Raw genomic sequence first — 15,082 nt, 5'->3', positions numbered from 1 at the left:
TCTGAATTAAAAGAAATCGGACAGAAGAGCGCTCTGCCTGTTCTAGAAGGACCAGCTTTGAAGGTACTGTGTGTGAAGGAGTGAACTGATGAGGCTGAATGCAAACACTTTTACAAATGCACTCTGCTTGTTTATCATTCATAGTCATTGCTCTGTCCAGTCTTCATTATTTTTTATTCTTTTGAGGTGCCTTCTGGGAGTGGGACTTGTTTATAGAGTGGCACAGTGGTCACCCAGACAAAAATAAAATACATTTTAAATATATTGATGCCAATATGAATGTATTTCAGAATATGTTACAATGCACTACAAAGGTAATTATATTTGCATATCTTAAAGTATACTGCACATATTTATTGCTACCAATATCATATATTTCAGAATATGTATCAACATACTTCAAGGGTAGTTATATTATAATATTTTGTTGTATACTGACACATATGCATTGCTACCAATATCATATATTTCAAAATATGTAACAGTACACTCCAATGGTAAATATATTGCAATATCTTGTAGTATACTGATACATATGCATTGCTAGGAATATGAATATATTTCAGAATATGTTACAATACACTTTAAGGGTAATTATATTGTAATATATTGTAGTATACTGACACATATTCATTGTACCAAAACCAATATATTTCAAAATATTTTACAACATACTTCAAGGGTAAATACAGTATATTGCAATATCTTGCAGCTTACTGATACATATGAATTGCTACCAATATGAATATATTTCAGAATATGTTACAATATACTTCAATGGTAATATATTACAATATCCTGCAGTATATTTATACTTATTTAAAATATATGCATTATTGCCATCTTTGTAGATTGCAATATATTTTACAAAGAAGCTGCTCAATATATTTTAAAATAGTAGAAATAATATACTGTAAAGAACACATATTACAATATAAATGTTATTGTAATGTAAATCATAGGTATAATATATTACACAAAGTATTTTAAGATTATATGGCGTTTTCAGTATATTTTAACATACTGTATATTTGCCATTGTTTCTACTAATAGAAAATTTTTTCAAGAACAGATACGGTAATATTCCGGTTGAATTTACAATTAACATTGTACCACTGTACCAAAAACCAATATATTTCAAAATATGTTACAATATACTTCAATGGTAATTATATTGCAATATCATGAAGTATATTTATACTTATTTAAAAATATGCATTATTGCCATCTTTGTATATTGCAATATATTTTACAAATTAGTTGCTCAATATATTTTAAAATAGTAAAAATAATGTACTGTAAAGAACATATATTACAATATAAATGTTATTGTAATATAAACTAGGTAATAATAATAATAATACATTTTATTTATATAGCACCTTTCCCATGCTCAGGGCACTTACAGAATATAAGAAAGAACGGCAGTGTATACAGTATATAGCATTGTACAAACCAGATAAATAAATAAAGAAGATTATGACAATTAATTCAGAGAAAAATTCAAACACACAACATAATTGATGGTCTCGCACACACACACAGGTTACATGAGCATCTTGACAGAGAAGTAAACTGAGAGAAGGGTAATAAAGTCAAGTAGAGCTAAAAGCCTTCCTGAACAGATGAGTTTTGAGTTGTTTTTTAAAAGAATTCATGGAGTCAGCTGACCTGATTAATTTTGGTAGGTCATTCCAGAGTCTGGACGCTATACAGCTGAAGGCCCTGCTGTCACCCATGGAGTGTAGATTAGTGAGGGGCACAACAATATTTCCAGAATCAGAGGACCTTAGTGGGCGGGCAGGCACATAGTGATGGAGAAGGTCACTGATGTAGTTTGGCGCGAGGTTGTTTAAGGCTTTGTAAGTTATTAGTAGGATTTTATATTCGATTCTGTAGGACACAGAGAGCCAGTGGAGACGGAGCAGGATGGGTGTGATGTGCTCGCTGCTGCTGGTTCGAGTAAGGACTCTTGCAGCTGAGTTTTGAATAAGCTGGAGCTGTGATATAAGATTAGAAGGGTCATCTGCCAGCAGTGAGTTACAATAATCGATGCGGGATGTGATAAAAGCAGGGACAAGTTTCTCAGCATTAGAGAAGGAGAGGAAGGAGCGAACACGGGATATGTTACGGAGGTGAAAGTAAGAAAGTTTCTTAATGTGATTTATGTAGGCGGAATAAGTGAGGGAGGAATCAAAAATGACACCAAGATTCTTTGCAGTAGAGGCAGGTCTGATGAGATCACCGCCAAGATGGACTGGGAAGGAGCTCATTTTATTAAGTTGCATTTTAGTCCCAATTTGCAGGAGTTTAGTTTTATTGCAATTTAATTTTAAAGAGTTCTGCTCCACCCAGGTTTTAATTTCACTAAGGCAGGTTGTGAGCTGAGAAAACTCTGATGAAATTCCACTTTTAACATTGAAGTAGATTTGAGTATCATCTGCATAAAAATGATAACCCAGTCCATAGCTACGTATAATATTGCCAAGGGGAAGCATATAAATACAGAAGAGAAGAGGGCCGAGGACAGAGCCCTGTGGACTGGCACTGAGCTGGACCTGCTGTTACCAAAACTAACAAACTCTAGCCTATCAGTCAGATAGGACTTGAACCACTGGAGGGCAGTGCCAGAGATACCCAGCATGTTCTCCATTCTGGACAGTAGGATGTCATGTCTGACCTGAGTGTCAAATGCTGCACTGAGGTCTAATAGAATTAATATGTTGGTTTGTCCAGAGTCTGCTGCCATAAGCAAATCATTGATTACCCGTAGCAGAGCAGTTTTACAGCTGTGCCACACCCTGAAACAGACTGAAAGGGTTCCATCAAATTATTAGATGTCAAGTAATCGGTGAGTTGGGAAGCTACAACACGATTGAGAACTTTTGACAGGAAAGGTAAGTGTGAAATAGGCCAAAATTTGCTAAGATTGTCAGCATCAAGACCAGACTTTTTTAACATTGGGGTTACAGAAGCGATTTTAAAAGTGAGCAGCACAGAGCCAGTGTCGAGGGATGAGTTTATTATTATTGTAACAGTCGGGATTATGGCATGAACGCAGGATTTAAGTAGTGTGGTGGGGATGGGGTCCAGTACACAAGTAGTCAGCCTCATCTTACAAAGCAGGTTATTAACAAATGCAGATGTGACTGGTGAGAACTTAGAGAAGGAGCTGGATGGAGTGGGAAAACAGGGAGAGATATAAACAGATGATGTATTTATGTTAGTTGAGTTATTTAGATCTTTGATTTTGTTATGGAAAAAGTGGAGGAATTCCTCACAGACTTCAGTAGAAGAGGTAGTTGGGCCAGATGTGGGTTCAATTAGTTTATTAACTACAGAAAACAAAACCCTTGGGTTATCATGGACACTTTCTATTATTCTGCCATAGTGGGTGTTCTTGGCAGAAGTTAATGCTTCTCTGTAAGCTCTTTGGTGGTCAGAGAAAGCCTGGATGTGGATGGTGAGGCCAGTCTTACGTGACATTCTCTCAAGGCGTCAGCCAGCTGCTTTCATAGATCACAACTCTAAATTACACCAAGGAGCTGAACGTTTAAAGGAAACCTCCTTATGTTTTAAAGGAGCTGTTTTATCTAATGCTGAATGAAGGGCTGAGTTATAGTGGTCAACAAGACTATCTAGTGTGGACGGAATAGGTGCAGACAGCAAAAGATCAGAAATGGATCCAGAAAGGATAGAGCGACAGATATTTTTAAGGTTTCTGTAAGAAATTTGTCGTTTACAGGTAAGAGGGTGGAGAGGCAATGAGACAGTGAAAAATACTGCTTTATGGTCAGAGAGTCCCAAATCAGTGGTGTAAATGTTGGCAAAAGATAGTCCAGAAGTGCAGATCAGGTCCAATATATGACCACCAGAGTGGGTGAGAAAGTGAACATGTTGTGTCAAGTCAAAACAGTCCAGTAAGGATAGGAATTCATTTCTCAGTTTAGATGTGGGGATGTCAATATGGATGTTGAAATCACCAAAAAGGATAATTGTCTGAGAGTGAGAGCTTAGGTGGGTCAAAAGTTCAATCAGATCGGATAAGAAGGATGCATTGTATTTTGAGGGACGATAAAGAACAATGAGTGAGACAGGACCTGATTCCATTATTACTTTAAGAGCCAGGCACTCAAAAGACAATGGACAGTCAACTGGGATTCGTTTAATGTTTAAGTCTGCTCTGACAATTACTGCAAGTCCACCGCCTTGTCTTGAGCTGCGAGGCTCTATGTGGAAAGTGAATCCATGTGGTGTCGCCTCCGTGAGAGACATAAATTCGTTTGGTTTTTGCCAAGTCTCCGTTAAACACAGAATATCAAGTTTGGTGTCAGTGATGAGTTCTGACAGCACCAATGCTTTGCCATTAAGAGACCTCGAGTTAAACAGTGCAATGTTAGTTAATGAGAACTGTGATCGGAGTTTATTTCCACATACTGTAAATTTGGCACACTGACACTTCTATTTCCAGGGCCATGAGAAGGACAGCGTATTCCTGAGCAAATGCTGCCGGTGGACTTTCATTCGCAGCCCGTCGGTGGTGGCGCCCTGACCCGCGATGTACATATTTCAGACGCTGCAAAATACCGGCGTCTTTTAGGATGTTCCAGTCAGAGCATTTGCTCTGGACAAACTGTTTATAATAAAAAGGAGTTTGTCAAGAGAGTATTTTAACATGATAGTGAGTGATACTTAACTGAATAGCAGTGGAGAAGCAGCACAGCACAACGGAGCTGGTAGAACAGGCGGGTGTGGTAGCGTAGGTGAGCGGCGATAGCAAGCAGCAGAAAGCATAGCAGGAGGAGGTAGCAGGGTTTGGAGGTTCCAATACACAGCCACAAACAGTAACGCTTGGTAATTTCAGGCGTGATCGCCCCGGAGCCATAAGCCATAAAACAGGTTAGCATGAACATCAGATCAGTTCCCAGTCGTTGAGTACTGTAAGATGAAACGGGAGCAGATCACCATAGCGAATATAATCACGGAGACAGATCATCCCGAGGTCCTAGATCGCCAAGTACAAAGAAATGTTCGTAGGTCTCGTCCCGTGATCCACAGACTCAGCTGTTCCCAGTAAAGTGGAGTCCATAAAATCTATAAATATTAAGCCAAATCCATACAATTCGAGTCAGCTGTATCCGCGAACTATACGTACAATAAACGAAATAAAACAAGCATAAGAAAGTGCAGAATTAAGGCGAATTTTGCGAAAAGTGTTGTTAACAGGGAGGAGCGGCAACAACATGTGTGCACCAGCGTCCCCTCACCTGTGGGCAAAAAGAACAGTAGGTATCATCCATCCATCCATTATCCAGCCTGCTATATCCTAACTACAGGGTCACGGGGGTCCGCTGGAGCCAATCACCAAACCAACACAGGGCGCAAGGCAGGAGACAGAGCACACAGACACACACACACACACACACACACCACACACAGGATCGCCAATGCACCTAACCTGCATGTCTTTGGACTGTGGGATGAAACTCTAGGTATCATATATTACACAAAGTATTTTAAGATTACACGGCATTTTCAGTATATTTTAACAAACTGTATATTTACCATTGTTTCCACTAATAGAACATTTTCTCAAGAACAGATGCTGTAATATTCCAGTTGAATTTACAATTAAACTTGTTAACCTGGTAATAGATTTATTCATCCATTAAAAAAAAACTAAAGCTGAAGAGATACACATTTAACAAACTGTTAGCTTTGTGACTTTCTTGAACTGTTAAACAAAAATCACATGGAATACACCGTAGCCTGAATTTGAATTGAATTTGATTCATTCAGAAGTCCTGGTAAACTTAAACATAAATGATCTCATACAAACGTACATCTGAACACACAGGATACTGCATGTCTTATACACCATGAATTAACAAACATGTTTGTTGTAATATATTAATTGAAATATATGTTTGACTATATTTAGTAATAATCAAAATAATACTTTTTACTTATATAGCACCTTTCCCATGCTCAAGGTGCTTCATATATAATCTTTAAAATATATACTTGAATGACTCTACATATATACTCCATTATATTGCAAGATATGTTCGCATATTTTTCAGGTATATTGCAATATATTTCATTTTTTTTTAACTTTAGTTGTACTGCCTCACAACTCCAGAAAATGGGGTTCAAAATCCAGTGTGGAGTTTACTTGTTTTTTTTGGGCACCTTATTTTCCAAAGATGTGTATGTTAGGCTGATTGTTAACTCCAAATTGGACAAATGTGACAAATTATACACAAGCAGGTCTGGTGGTAGACCATCATGGATTGGTGCGTGTAATGATGCTGGAAGGATACAATTGTCAGTCAAGGATCTACTCAGATGAGAAGCATAAAGAAATATAATTGACCCAAGCAGTTCATTATCAATAAAATATAACCAATCTGGTGTGCCAAATAAACAAACAAAAAAAAAATCTTAAACTAATATGTTATAAAAAAATGCAAACATTCAGGCACAAAGTAATAGGCAATGATTCAAAGACCCCATTCCATATCAGCAGAAGCAACAAATCTACTGATACACAATCACAGTCAGGCTGCAGAAGAAGAAAAGTCACATTGAAAAAAAGTAGCACAGCTCTAACTTAACAGAATTATGGAGTCTTCTACAGCCTGAAAATATTGACAAGGCGAAGCTTCAGTGGGAATTACAGTGCTGAACAAACATCTACCACTGATCACGACTACACATCAGTGGTTCTGTTGTTCTTGGGACTCCAGTAACGCTACTACAATAAATGCAGACTTGAGGTTATCCTATACTGGAATAAGCAGCTTTAGAAAAATAACAAATGACTTCCATGTCTACAGGTCACCCTACTCAGAAAAAAGATAGATAGATAGATAGATAGATAGATAGATAGATAGATAGATAGATAGATAGATAGATAGATAGATAGATAGATAGATAGATAGATAGATAGATAGATAGATATAAAAGGCAGTATAACATACTGGACTTGGCAGTCCCATGCACTATTCATTGGTAAGTTGGAGTCCATGTCGTGTTTCTCGACGCACTTCTGCTGAATGATTCATAAGCTGAAAGACCTCAGTGTTGGTGTGTCACAGAGAGGATGTGCAGCTTTGCTCATAATGACACTCAGTTTTTATTTTTAACTTTTTCCTTTGCTACTACCTCTAGGTGGTCCAGAGTGCATTTCATAACTGAGCCTGCCCTTTTAATTAGCTTGTGGATTTGGTGGTCATTTCTTGAAGTAATGTGACCAGCCCAGCACACCACACTGGCCATCACATAGTTGTAGAAGATGTGAAGGATGTTGCTTCCCACAGTAATCTAAAGGGAAAAAAACTGCTTTTCCCTTTCTTCTATAGTTCCTCTGCATTCCGATTCCAGTCCATCATGTCATCAATGTGGACCCCCAGGTACTTAAATAATGACCAGACATAGGGGCTCTTTGGTGTGGTGGAAGTCAATGAGCAATTCCTTGGTTTTGCTGATGTTAAGTTGCAGACAATTCTCGTCATTCTCCCCCTGACTCTTCTCCAAAGTCTTATCCCCCATATCAGTCCCCCCCCCCACCCCCCCACCAATATGTGCAGAATCATCTGAGAATTTCCTCAAGTGACCTGACCTGCTGTTATATTTCTAGTCTGAGATCTACAGCTTGAAGAAAGACACAGGCAGGCCTGTTCCTTGTGCTACTCACACAGTGTTGCTGACACAATCCTTGAGTCTAACAAACTGTGGTCTGTCTGACAGATAGTCCATTATCAGGACCCCACAGGCTCGTTCACCTGCATGTCCCTCAGTTTACATTTTAACAGGGATGGCTGGAAGTTGCTGGAGAAATCAAAACACATTATCCTCACAGTGCTGCCAGCTTTGTCCAGGTGAGAATAAGCCTTGTGGAGCAGACAGATCATTGTATCCTCCACCACAGTCTTTGCCCATCAGGCAAACTGCAGTGGGTCCAGGTGGTCTGCCTCAGCAGTAGCTGACTAGATGTCAGCTGTGAGTAGTGAGGGGGTCCTTTGGAGTGGTGAACATTCTGTCTCTGCTGCAGCCTTCACCCTCCAAACTCAAAACTCAGTTGGTTAGAGCAGTTCACATTCTGTGATTAAATATATTTGACATCGCATTTGTTTTACGTTTCCGGATTTAAACATTCCTGATATATATTTTAAGGTGCACCCTGCCATCGATCTTTTTATCCATGTACTCACATCTGATAACCTGCTTCTGGGTGCACTTCAGAGCTGGTTTGAGCATTTTTGCTGCCTTAGGCTATTCTCTGGTCTGTAGTGTCAGGTTTGCAAGAAGCCGAACAGTGCTCATTGTTATGTCGTGTTATTAATGTTATTAATTTTGGACAGTAGGTGGCACTGTACAAAAATGATATATAAAGAACTGGGAGAGGGATGGGATGAGAGTTCCTGGGGGGAGAGTGTGAGATGGAGATCTTGCTGTAATAAAGAAGATATTTGGAAATTACAACCTGGAGATTTCTTTATGTACTGATCGATACAACCCTCATCACCTGTGTGATATCATCCCAATGGTGAAGCGCGGTGGTGGCAACCTCAGTGCTTGTTTTGTAGAGGCAGGAACTACAAGACTAGTCAGGGTGGAGGGAAAGCTGAAAGGAGTAAAATACTGAGCTATCCTTAATGAAATCTCTTCAGAACACTCTGGACCTCAGACTGGGCTGATGGTTTACCTTCCAACAGGACAATGACCCGAAGCACAGAGCAAACACAACAAAGAGGTGTTCTTCAGTGGAACAAAACTACAGTGAAAATTTCAAATACACATTAACCTGCTTACTCTTAGTAAGTCCACAATACAGAGTGTGCAGGAAAATGTTCACCATTACGTATATGGAACAATTAAAAATGATAAAGCATCAAGCAATCATTGAGTACAGAAGACCCAATCTATCAACTCTAAAAACACATACCAAAACCAGATTGTCAACTCAAATTGAATTACAACGAGAAACATGTAAAAGTGAAGTCGATCCACAATCGACATATAATATAATATAATATAATATAATATAATATAATATAATATAATATAATATAATATAATATAATATAATATAATATAATATATAATTTTCGAATGTGCTCTTTTCACTAACAGGGACTTACTAGTGACATTACGACTACTAATGGGATTCTGTGTAAATCTTAACTATTCCAACTGTTCCAATCAGATTATTGTACTGAAACTTTGGAATATCTTAACACTTTGAACACAAGGTACAAGTTAAGTCGAATCTCATTGAGCCTGTCAAGACACGACATATGACATAACTCGTACCTCAGTATACAGTCACTATAGACACAGTCAGCTTGCTGGTGAGCTTTCCTGCCATACCTTAGTTATCTACTATAGTGCTGCCATCTAGTGGAAAGCTGTAAAAAATTTTTGCTTTGCGCCCTCCCCCATCATAACCTATCGTCTATGGGGGAGGAGCGAAAGCTTTAGATTCATCAAAAATTTCAATCTCGGTTTTTGATGGATCTCGACGTTTTACGGTCCCCTGATAACCAAACACACTGATATCTCGATGATGGGTGTGATTCTGTGTCACAGTTTCTTTAGTGGGGGCTGGGTGGTCTCGTGGCCTCTGAACCCCTGCAGATTTTGTTTTTTTTCCCCCAGTCCTCTGGAGTTTTTTTTTTTTGTGTGTGTTTTCTGTCCTCCTGGCCATCAGCCATTATTTTATTCTTTGTTATTTAGTATTGCCTAATCTTATTTTTATATTTTTATTTTTTAGAAACTTTTCTTTCTTCATCTTGTAAAGCAGTTTGAGCTCCACCATTTGAATGAAAATGTGCTATATAAAGAAATGTTGTTGTTGAGGAAGGTCAAGAGTTAAAATGGCTGGATGGAAAAATACCAAACTCGAAACCTAAGCCTGTTATGAGATGACAATGAGCTGATTAGTTTTTGGGTGAAATCGTACAAGAGAAAGAGGAGCTCTAGAGGAACCGTAATTCTGAAATTCATTATCAGTTCTTCTTGTCAATTGCTATCGTAATGACCTATTGTATGATCAGAAAGATCAGCATCATAAATTACTGAAATGTTAAAGATTGGTTGAGGTAACTTGGTTCCTAAGGCGCAAAGTCTACTGATGCTCAAGTCCAAATCTTTTTTTTTAGACTCAACAACTTCCGGAGAATAGTACTAGCAAATAGACATTCTGTAGATATGTTGTTGCAAAAAAAGTATAATGCTGCTGATATTTTGAGACAACTAGATTTGTTGCACGATGAATATTTTGAGGTTAATAACCGTGATGGGAGATAGTGACAATCAATTGGATGATGTGGAACCTCTGGGTTCTGGTACTGATGCAGATCGTTTCCCTTAACCCTTTAACCGCCAACTCCCTAAATATTCCCCACGCCAGGCGAAATCTGAACAATTTTCATTTTTTTACTTTTTTACATTTTTTTTACATTTTTTACATTTATTCAAGCAGTATTGACCACTAAATGTTGTGCAAGTTCTAGAAATGGGCAAACACATAATAAAACACAAAATGTACCTTTTCTCAGGCTTCCACAACAATAAACTTTCATCAACTGTAACTGACGGTCCTGGTATGTAGGGCAACTGAAATGCTTCAAATAAATGGTCAATCAAAGGACGTAGCTTGAACAAGCGGTCGCAGTTTGGATCTTTCTTATCTGGCTCATTTCTGTTGTCATTCAAATGAAAGAATTTCAGCAGCAAAGAGAATCGGTTACGTGTCATGACAGCTGCAAAAATAGGTGTTGCATACATAGGATCTGTAGAGCAGTACATCTCAATATCTGGTTTTCTGATTATTCCCATCAACATCAAAATCCCAATGAATTTTTTCATTTCGTTTTCATCAGTGTCTACCCAAGCACGAACACGGGAATGTGGAGGTAAATTGGGATTTTTCTCAATAAACTGTGCTGCATACAGATTTGTCTGATGAACAAAATGTCTGATCAAATCAGGTGACACAAACAGCTCATAAAACTGCTCAGCAGTGTAATTGTTTACATCAACAGTAAAGCCACACGTTGCCTCAAACGGATGCAGAAAAGGTAGTTCACCTCGGGCAGCAGTCCAGTTGAGATGCTGGGGATACACCCACTCATCGCCATCATCCGATTCGTCATCATTCACAGTATCATGCAGCGCACGTTGCTGATCATTATTGTCGCTAAAATCTTCTTCAGAACTGCTACAATCATGATCAGAATTATTGTCCAAAATCGCCTGCAAAACCTCACTTGAAGTCAGTTTACGTTTCGCCATATTCACAGCTGTCACTTCCGAATCACGTCACATAACCGGCCAAAACAACCACAGAGTTGTCGAAATACAATGTAGTAATAATACCCACGCCAAACTTTCAGTTATACTACGTGCCAGGCATTCACATAACCACAGGCAAATGTGCCGGATAATTCCGGCAGTAAGGCGTCAGCATTAAAGCTACGATGCCGGGTATATCCGGCAGAGGGCGGTTAAGGGGTTAAAGGGGTTTCTTCATCACAAGACATCCAACTTGTCACGACTGTGAGAATAGCACTACATGGACATTCTGCCACACACTGAGCGCAAACCAGTCAAGAACATCTAAATGTGATCTGTACAACAAGTGTGGACGGTGCGAAGAAACATGTTATATTTGTGGCACATGTGTTTATAAGCCTGTGCTCTTCATGCTGCCTTCCTATAAGGACTCTCATTGAAATGCAGACTTTTAGTCGTGTTGCTAGTCAAAATAAAGTAATTAACAATTAGAGTTACAGTTGATAATATTGCTTTCTAACACATTTCTACATTATTTACAAATTTTGATAGAGTTCTTTATTTATCATCTATGCATAGCCCAATACTGCAGCATCCTGGTAAATAAATGGTAAAGTATTAACTGTTTTAAGATCACAGTTTCTCCACCTCTTTTTGTCTTTTTTATGGTATTGTATGAGGAAGTCGGGAGTGGCAGAGAAGTATGTAAGAGTGGTACAGGATATGTACGAGGGAAGTGTGACAGTGGTGAGGTCTGAGGTAGGAGTGACGGAGGTGGGATTACATCAGGGATCGGCTCTGAGCCCTTTCTTATTTGCAATGATGATGGACAGGTTGACAGATGAGATTAGACAGGAGTCACCCTGGACTATGATGTTTGTTGATGACATTGTGATCTGTAGCGATAGTAGGGAGCAGATTGAGGAGACCCTGGAGAGGTGGAGATATGCTCTAGAGAGGAGAGGAATGAAGGTCAGTAGACAGAATACATGTGTGTGAATGAGAGGGAGGTCAGTGGAATGGTGTGGATGCAGCAAGTAGAGTTGGCGAAGGTGGATGAGTTTAAATACTTGGGATCAACAGAATAGAGTAATGGGGATTGTGTAAGAGAAGTGAAAAAGTGAGTGCAGGCAGGGTGGAATGGGTGGAGAAGAGTGTCAGGAGTGATTTGTGACAGACGGGTATCAGCAAGAGTGAAAGGGAAGGTCTACAGGACGGTAGTGAGACCAGCTATGTTATATGGGTTGGAGACGGCGGCACTGACCAGAAAGCAGGAGACAGAGTTGGAGGTGGCAGAGTTAAAGATGCTAACATTTGCATTGGGTGTGACGAGGATGGACAGGATTAGAAATGAGGACATCAGAGGGTCAGCTCAGGTAGGAGGGTTTTGAGACAAAGTCAGAGAGGCGAGATTGCATTGGTTTGGACACGTGCAGAGGAGAGATGCTGGGTATATTGGGAATTGGATGGTAAAGATAGAGCTGCCAGTCAAGAGGAGAAGAGGAAGGCTTAAGAGAAGGTTTATGGATGTGGTGAGAGAGGACATGAAGGTGGTAGTTGTGACAGAGCAAGAGGACAAGGACAAGAAGATATGGAAAAAGATGATCCGCTGTGGCAACCCCTAACGGGAGTAGTCGAAAGAAAAAAATGAAGATATATAATTGTGTTAATTTTCCGGTTTACTGCATATTGTGAATGTTCTTGAGCGGCTCAGTTAAACCCAAGAAAAGATCTTTGGGGAGACCTAAAATATAGCTGTTCACCAACGGTCTCCATGCCACCTGACAGAGCTAGAGAAGATCCTCAGGCAACAACTGAAGAAAAACCCCAAATCCAAGTGTATGAAGCTTGTCACGTCAGACCCAGGAAGACCCAGGCTTGAATCAACTAAGCACCGACTAAAGGACTGAATACTTGTGTCAACGTGATAGTTCAGTTTTTTATTTTTCCTGTTTTTTCTTTGTCATTCTGGGGTACTGAGTGTTGCTTGATGAGTTAAAACAGAATGATGTGAAATAATTTTACAAAAAGGCTGCAACATAACAAAATTTAAACAAATTTGAATACTTTCTGAATTCATTGTACATGGATAATATTTGTTAAATTAAAAAATATATTTCTTATTATGAATTCTCCTACCATCCATGATACTGTTACTACAAATCCTTATCCTTCTTCTTTATTGTTTCAGCTTAAGGAAGGGACTTGCGGAAATGAGCAATGCAACCGTCTTTGTGTCTGAGTTTGTACTGCACTGTGCAATCAATTCAGAAGATCGAAGTTTTACAGTTGTCGCCCTGGCCATCATCTATCTATTGACACTTTTTGGAAACCTTTTGGTCATACTGGTAATAATCCTGGACCACCATCTCCAAACTCCAATGTTTTTTTTGATTGGGACCCTGGCTGTTATAGACTTGCTAAACAACACTAACCTCATCCCTAAAATGATGGCTCTTCTTCTGTTTGACACGTCTCCTGTGCCGTATGGTGCCTGCTTGGTTCAGATGTTCCTGGTCTTTCATCTTGAGTTGGTAGAATCCCTTCTCTTCGCTCTTATGGCGTGTGACCGCTATATCGCTGTTATTTACCCGTTCAGATACCCTCAGCTTGTTACAGGAAGAACTGTGTTGGCAGGCATTTTACTATGTAACGTTATCTCAGGCATAGCAATGACAGTGTACATGATATTTGTCACCGAACTTTCCTTCTGTCGCACTAATGTCCTACCTTATTGCTTCTGTGACTATGTCACCATGGTTCAAGTTTCTTGCACTGCAAATGCTAAATACTTAAGTCTTCTAGTAACTACGGCCATCACATTTGGCGTTGGAACTTTGACTATAATCTTCTTTTCCTACACCAAGATCGCTCATGCAGCACTTAAGATTTCATCAGCTGAAGGGAAGAAGAAGGTCTTCAATGTGCTCGTCACACACCTCCTCGTGGTGTTACTGTTTTACTTGCCACTGATGACTGATTTTATTTTAACTGGAATTGGAGTAAAACTGTCAGCCGAAGCCTACAACACTTTGGAGATTGTCGCGACTATCGTCCCCCCGATGATGAATCCCATCATATACAGCTTCAGGAATAAGGAAATAAAAAATGTGATTAAGAAAATTTTCATGAGGAAAAGAACAATTCCGGAAATCAACAACCGTATGTGACTTCAGGAAGGAAAATGTGACAGACATAAATTTTAAAAGTTAATTTAGGGACATGAAAATATTCATAAAACCATGGATATGACAGATAGTAAAGGACCTCATTATATATTGTGTTATTGGATATTGTGATTTTTAGTCTTTGCTAACGGAATATGTACACCGTTTGTTAAATTTCAATCTCTACTATATAATAAAACCCTAAGGTCTGTGTGTACAGTCCCTCAGAGCAATCTGATTGGTCGGTTTTTCTTTGGTGTGATTGGTCAGTTTGGCTTTGGTGACACAATGGAAGGGGAAGTGCAAGTGTGAGACACACGACAAGAAGTAAAGTGTGCACTCTGAGAGAGTCACCTTCAAAGTAGGAAAGTACAAAACCCGAGAGGAGGCACAAAAGGCGCCTCGGGATGGAGTCTGAGAAGGAGACTTCACTTGACAGACGGAGCACACCAGCAGAGTCGCATTCAAATACTGAGAGTATAAAACTGGAGAGGAGGTGAGATGTGCGGCTCGAAAATAACGACAAAGTCTGAGAAGCAGGTTTTTACGGGAACGCACTCAAGAGATGGAGCACCATTGAAGAGATGTTAGTAAAGGCGTAGGAGGCACGTTGA

General features: G+C 39.3%; 1 protein-coding gene across 1 annotated transcript; it reads left to right on the top strand.

Moving 5' to 3' along the window:
- The first annotated feature begins 13,751 nt into the window (after positions 1-13,751).
- Positions 13,752-14,471, top strand: LOC114641326 (olfactory receptor 1-like). Its single transcript, XM_028790392.1, has one exon. It carries the CDS (start codon positions 13,752-13,754, stop codon positions 14,469-14,471), a length of 720 nt encoding a protein of 239 aa, XP_028646225.1.
- The last annotated feature ends 611 nt before the right edge of the window (positions 14,472-15,082 follow it).

Source organism: Erpetoichthys calabaricus, chromosome 4, assembly GCF_900747795.2.
Source record: "Erpetoichthys calabaricus chromosome 4, fErpCal1.3, whole genome shotgun sequence".
Lineage (NCBI taxonomy): Eukaryota > Metazoa > Chordata > Cladistia > Polypteriformes > Polypteridae > Erpetoichthys > Erpetoichthys calabaricus.
Note: the sequence above shows the minus strand (reverse complement) of the source record. Positions and strands in the feature narration are given on the sequence as shown.

Coding starts and splice junctions, on each gene's coding strand:
- LOC114641326 (XM_028790392.1), top strand. CDS start 13,752: ATGGCTCTTCTTCTGTTTGACACGTCTCCTGTGCCGTATGGTGCCTGC.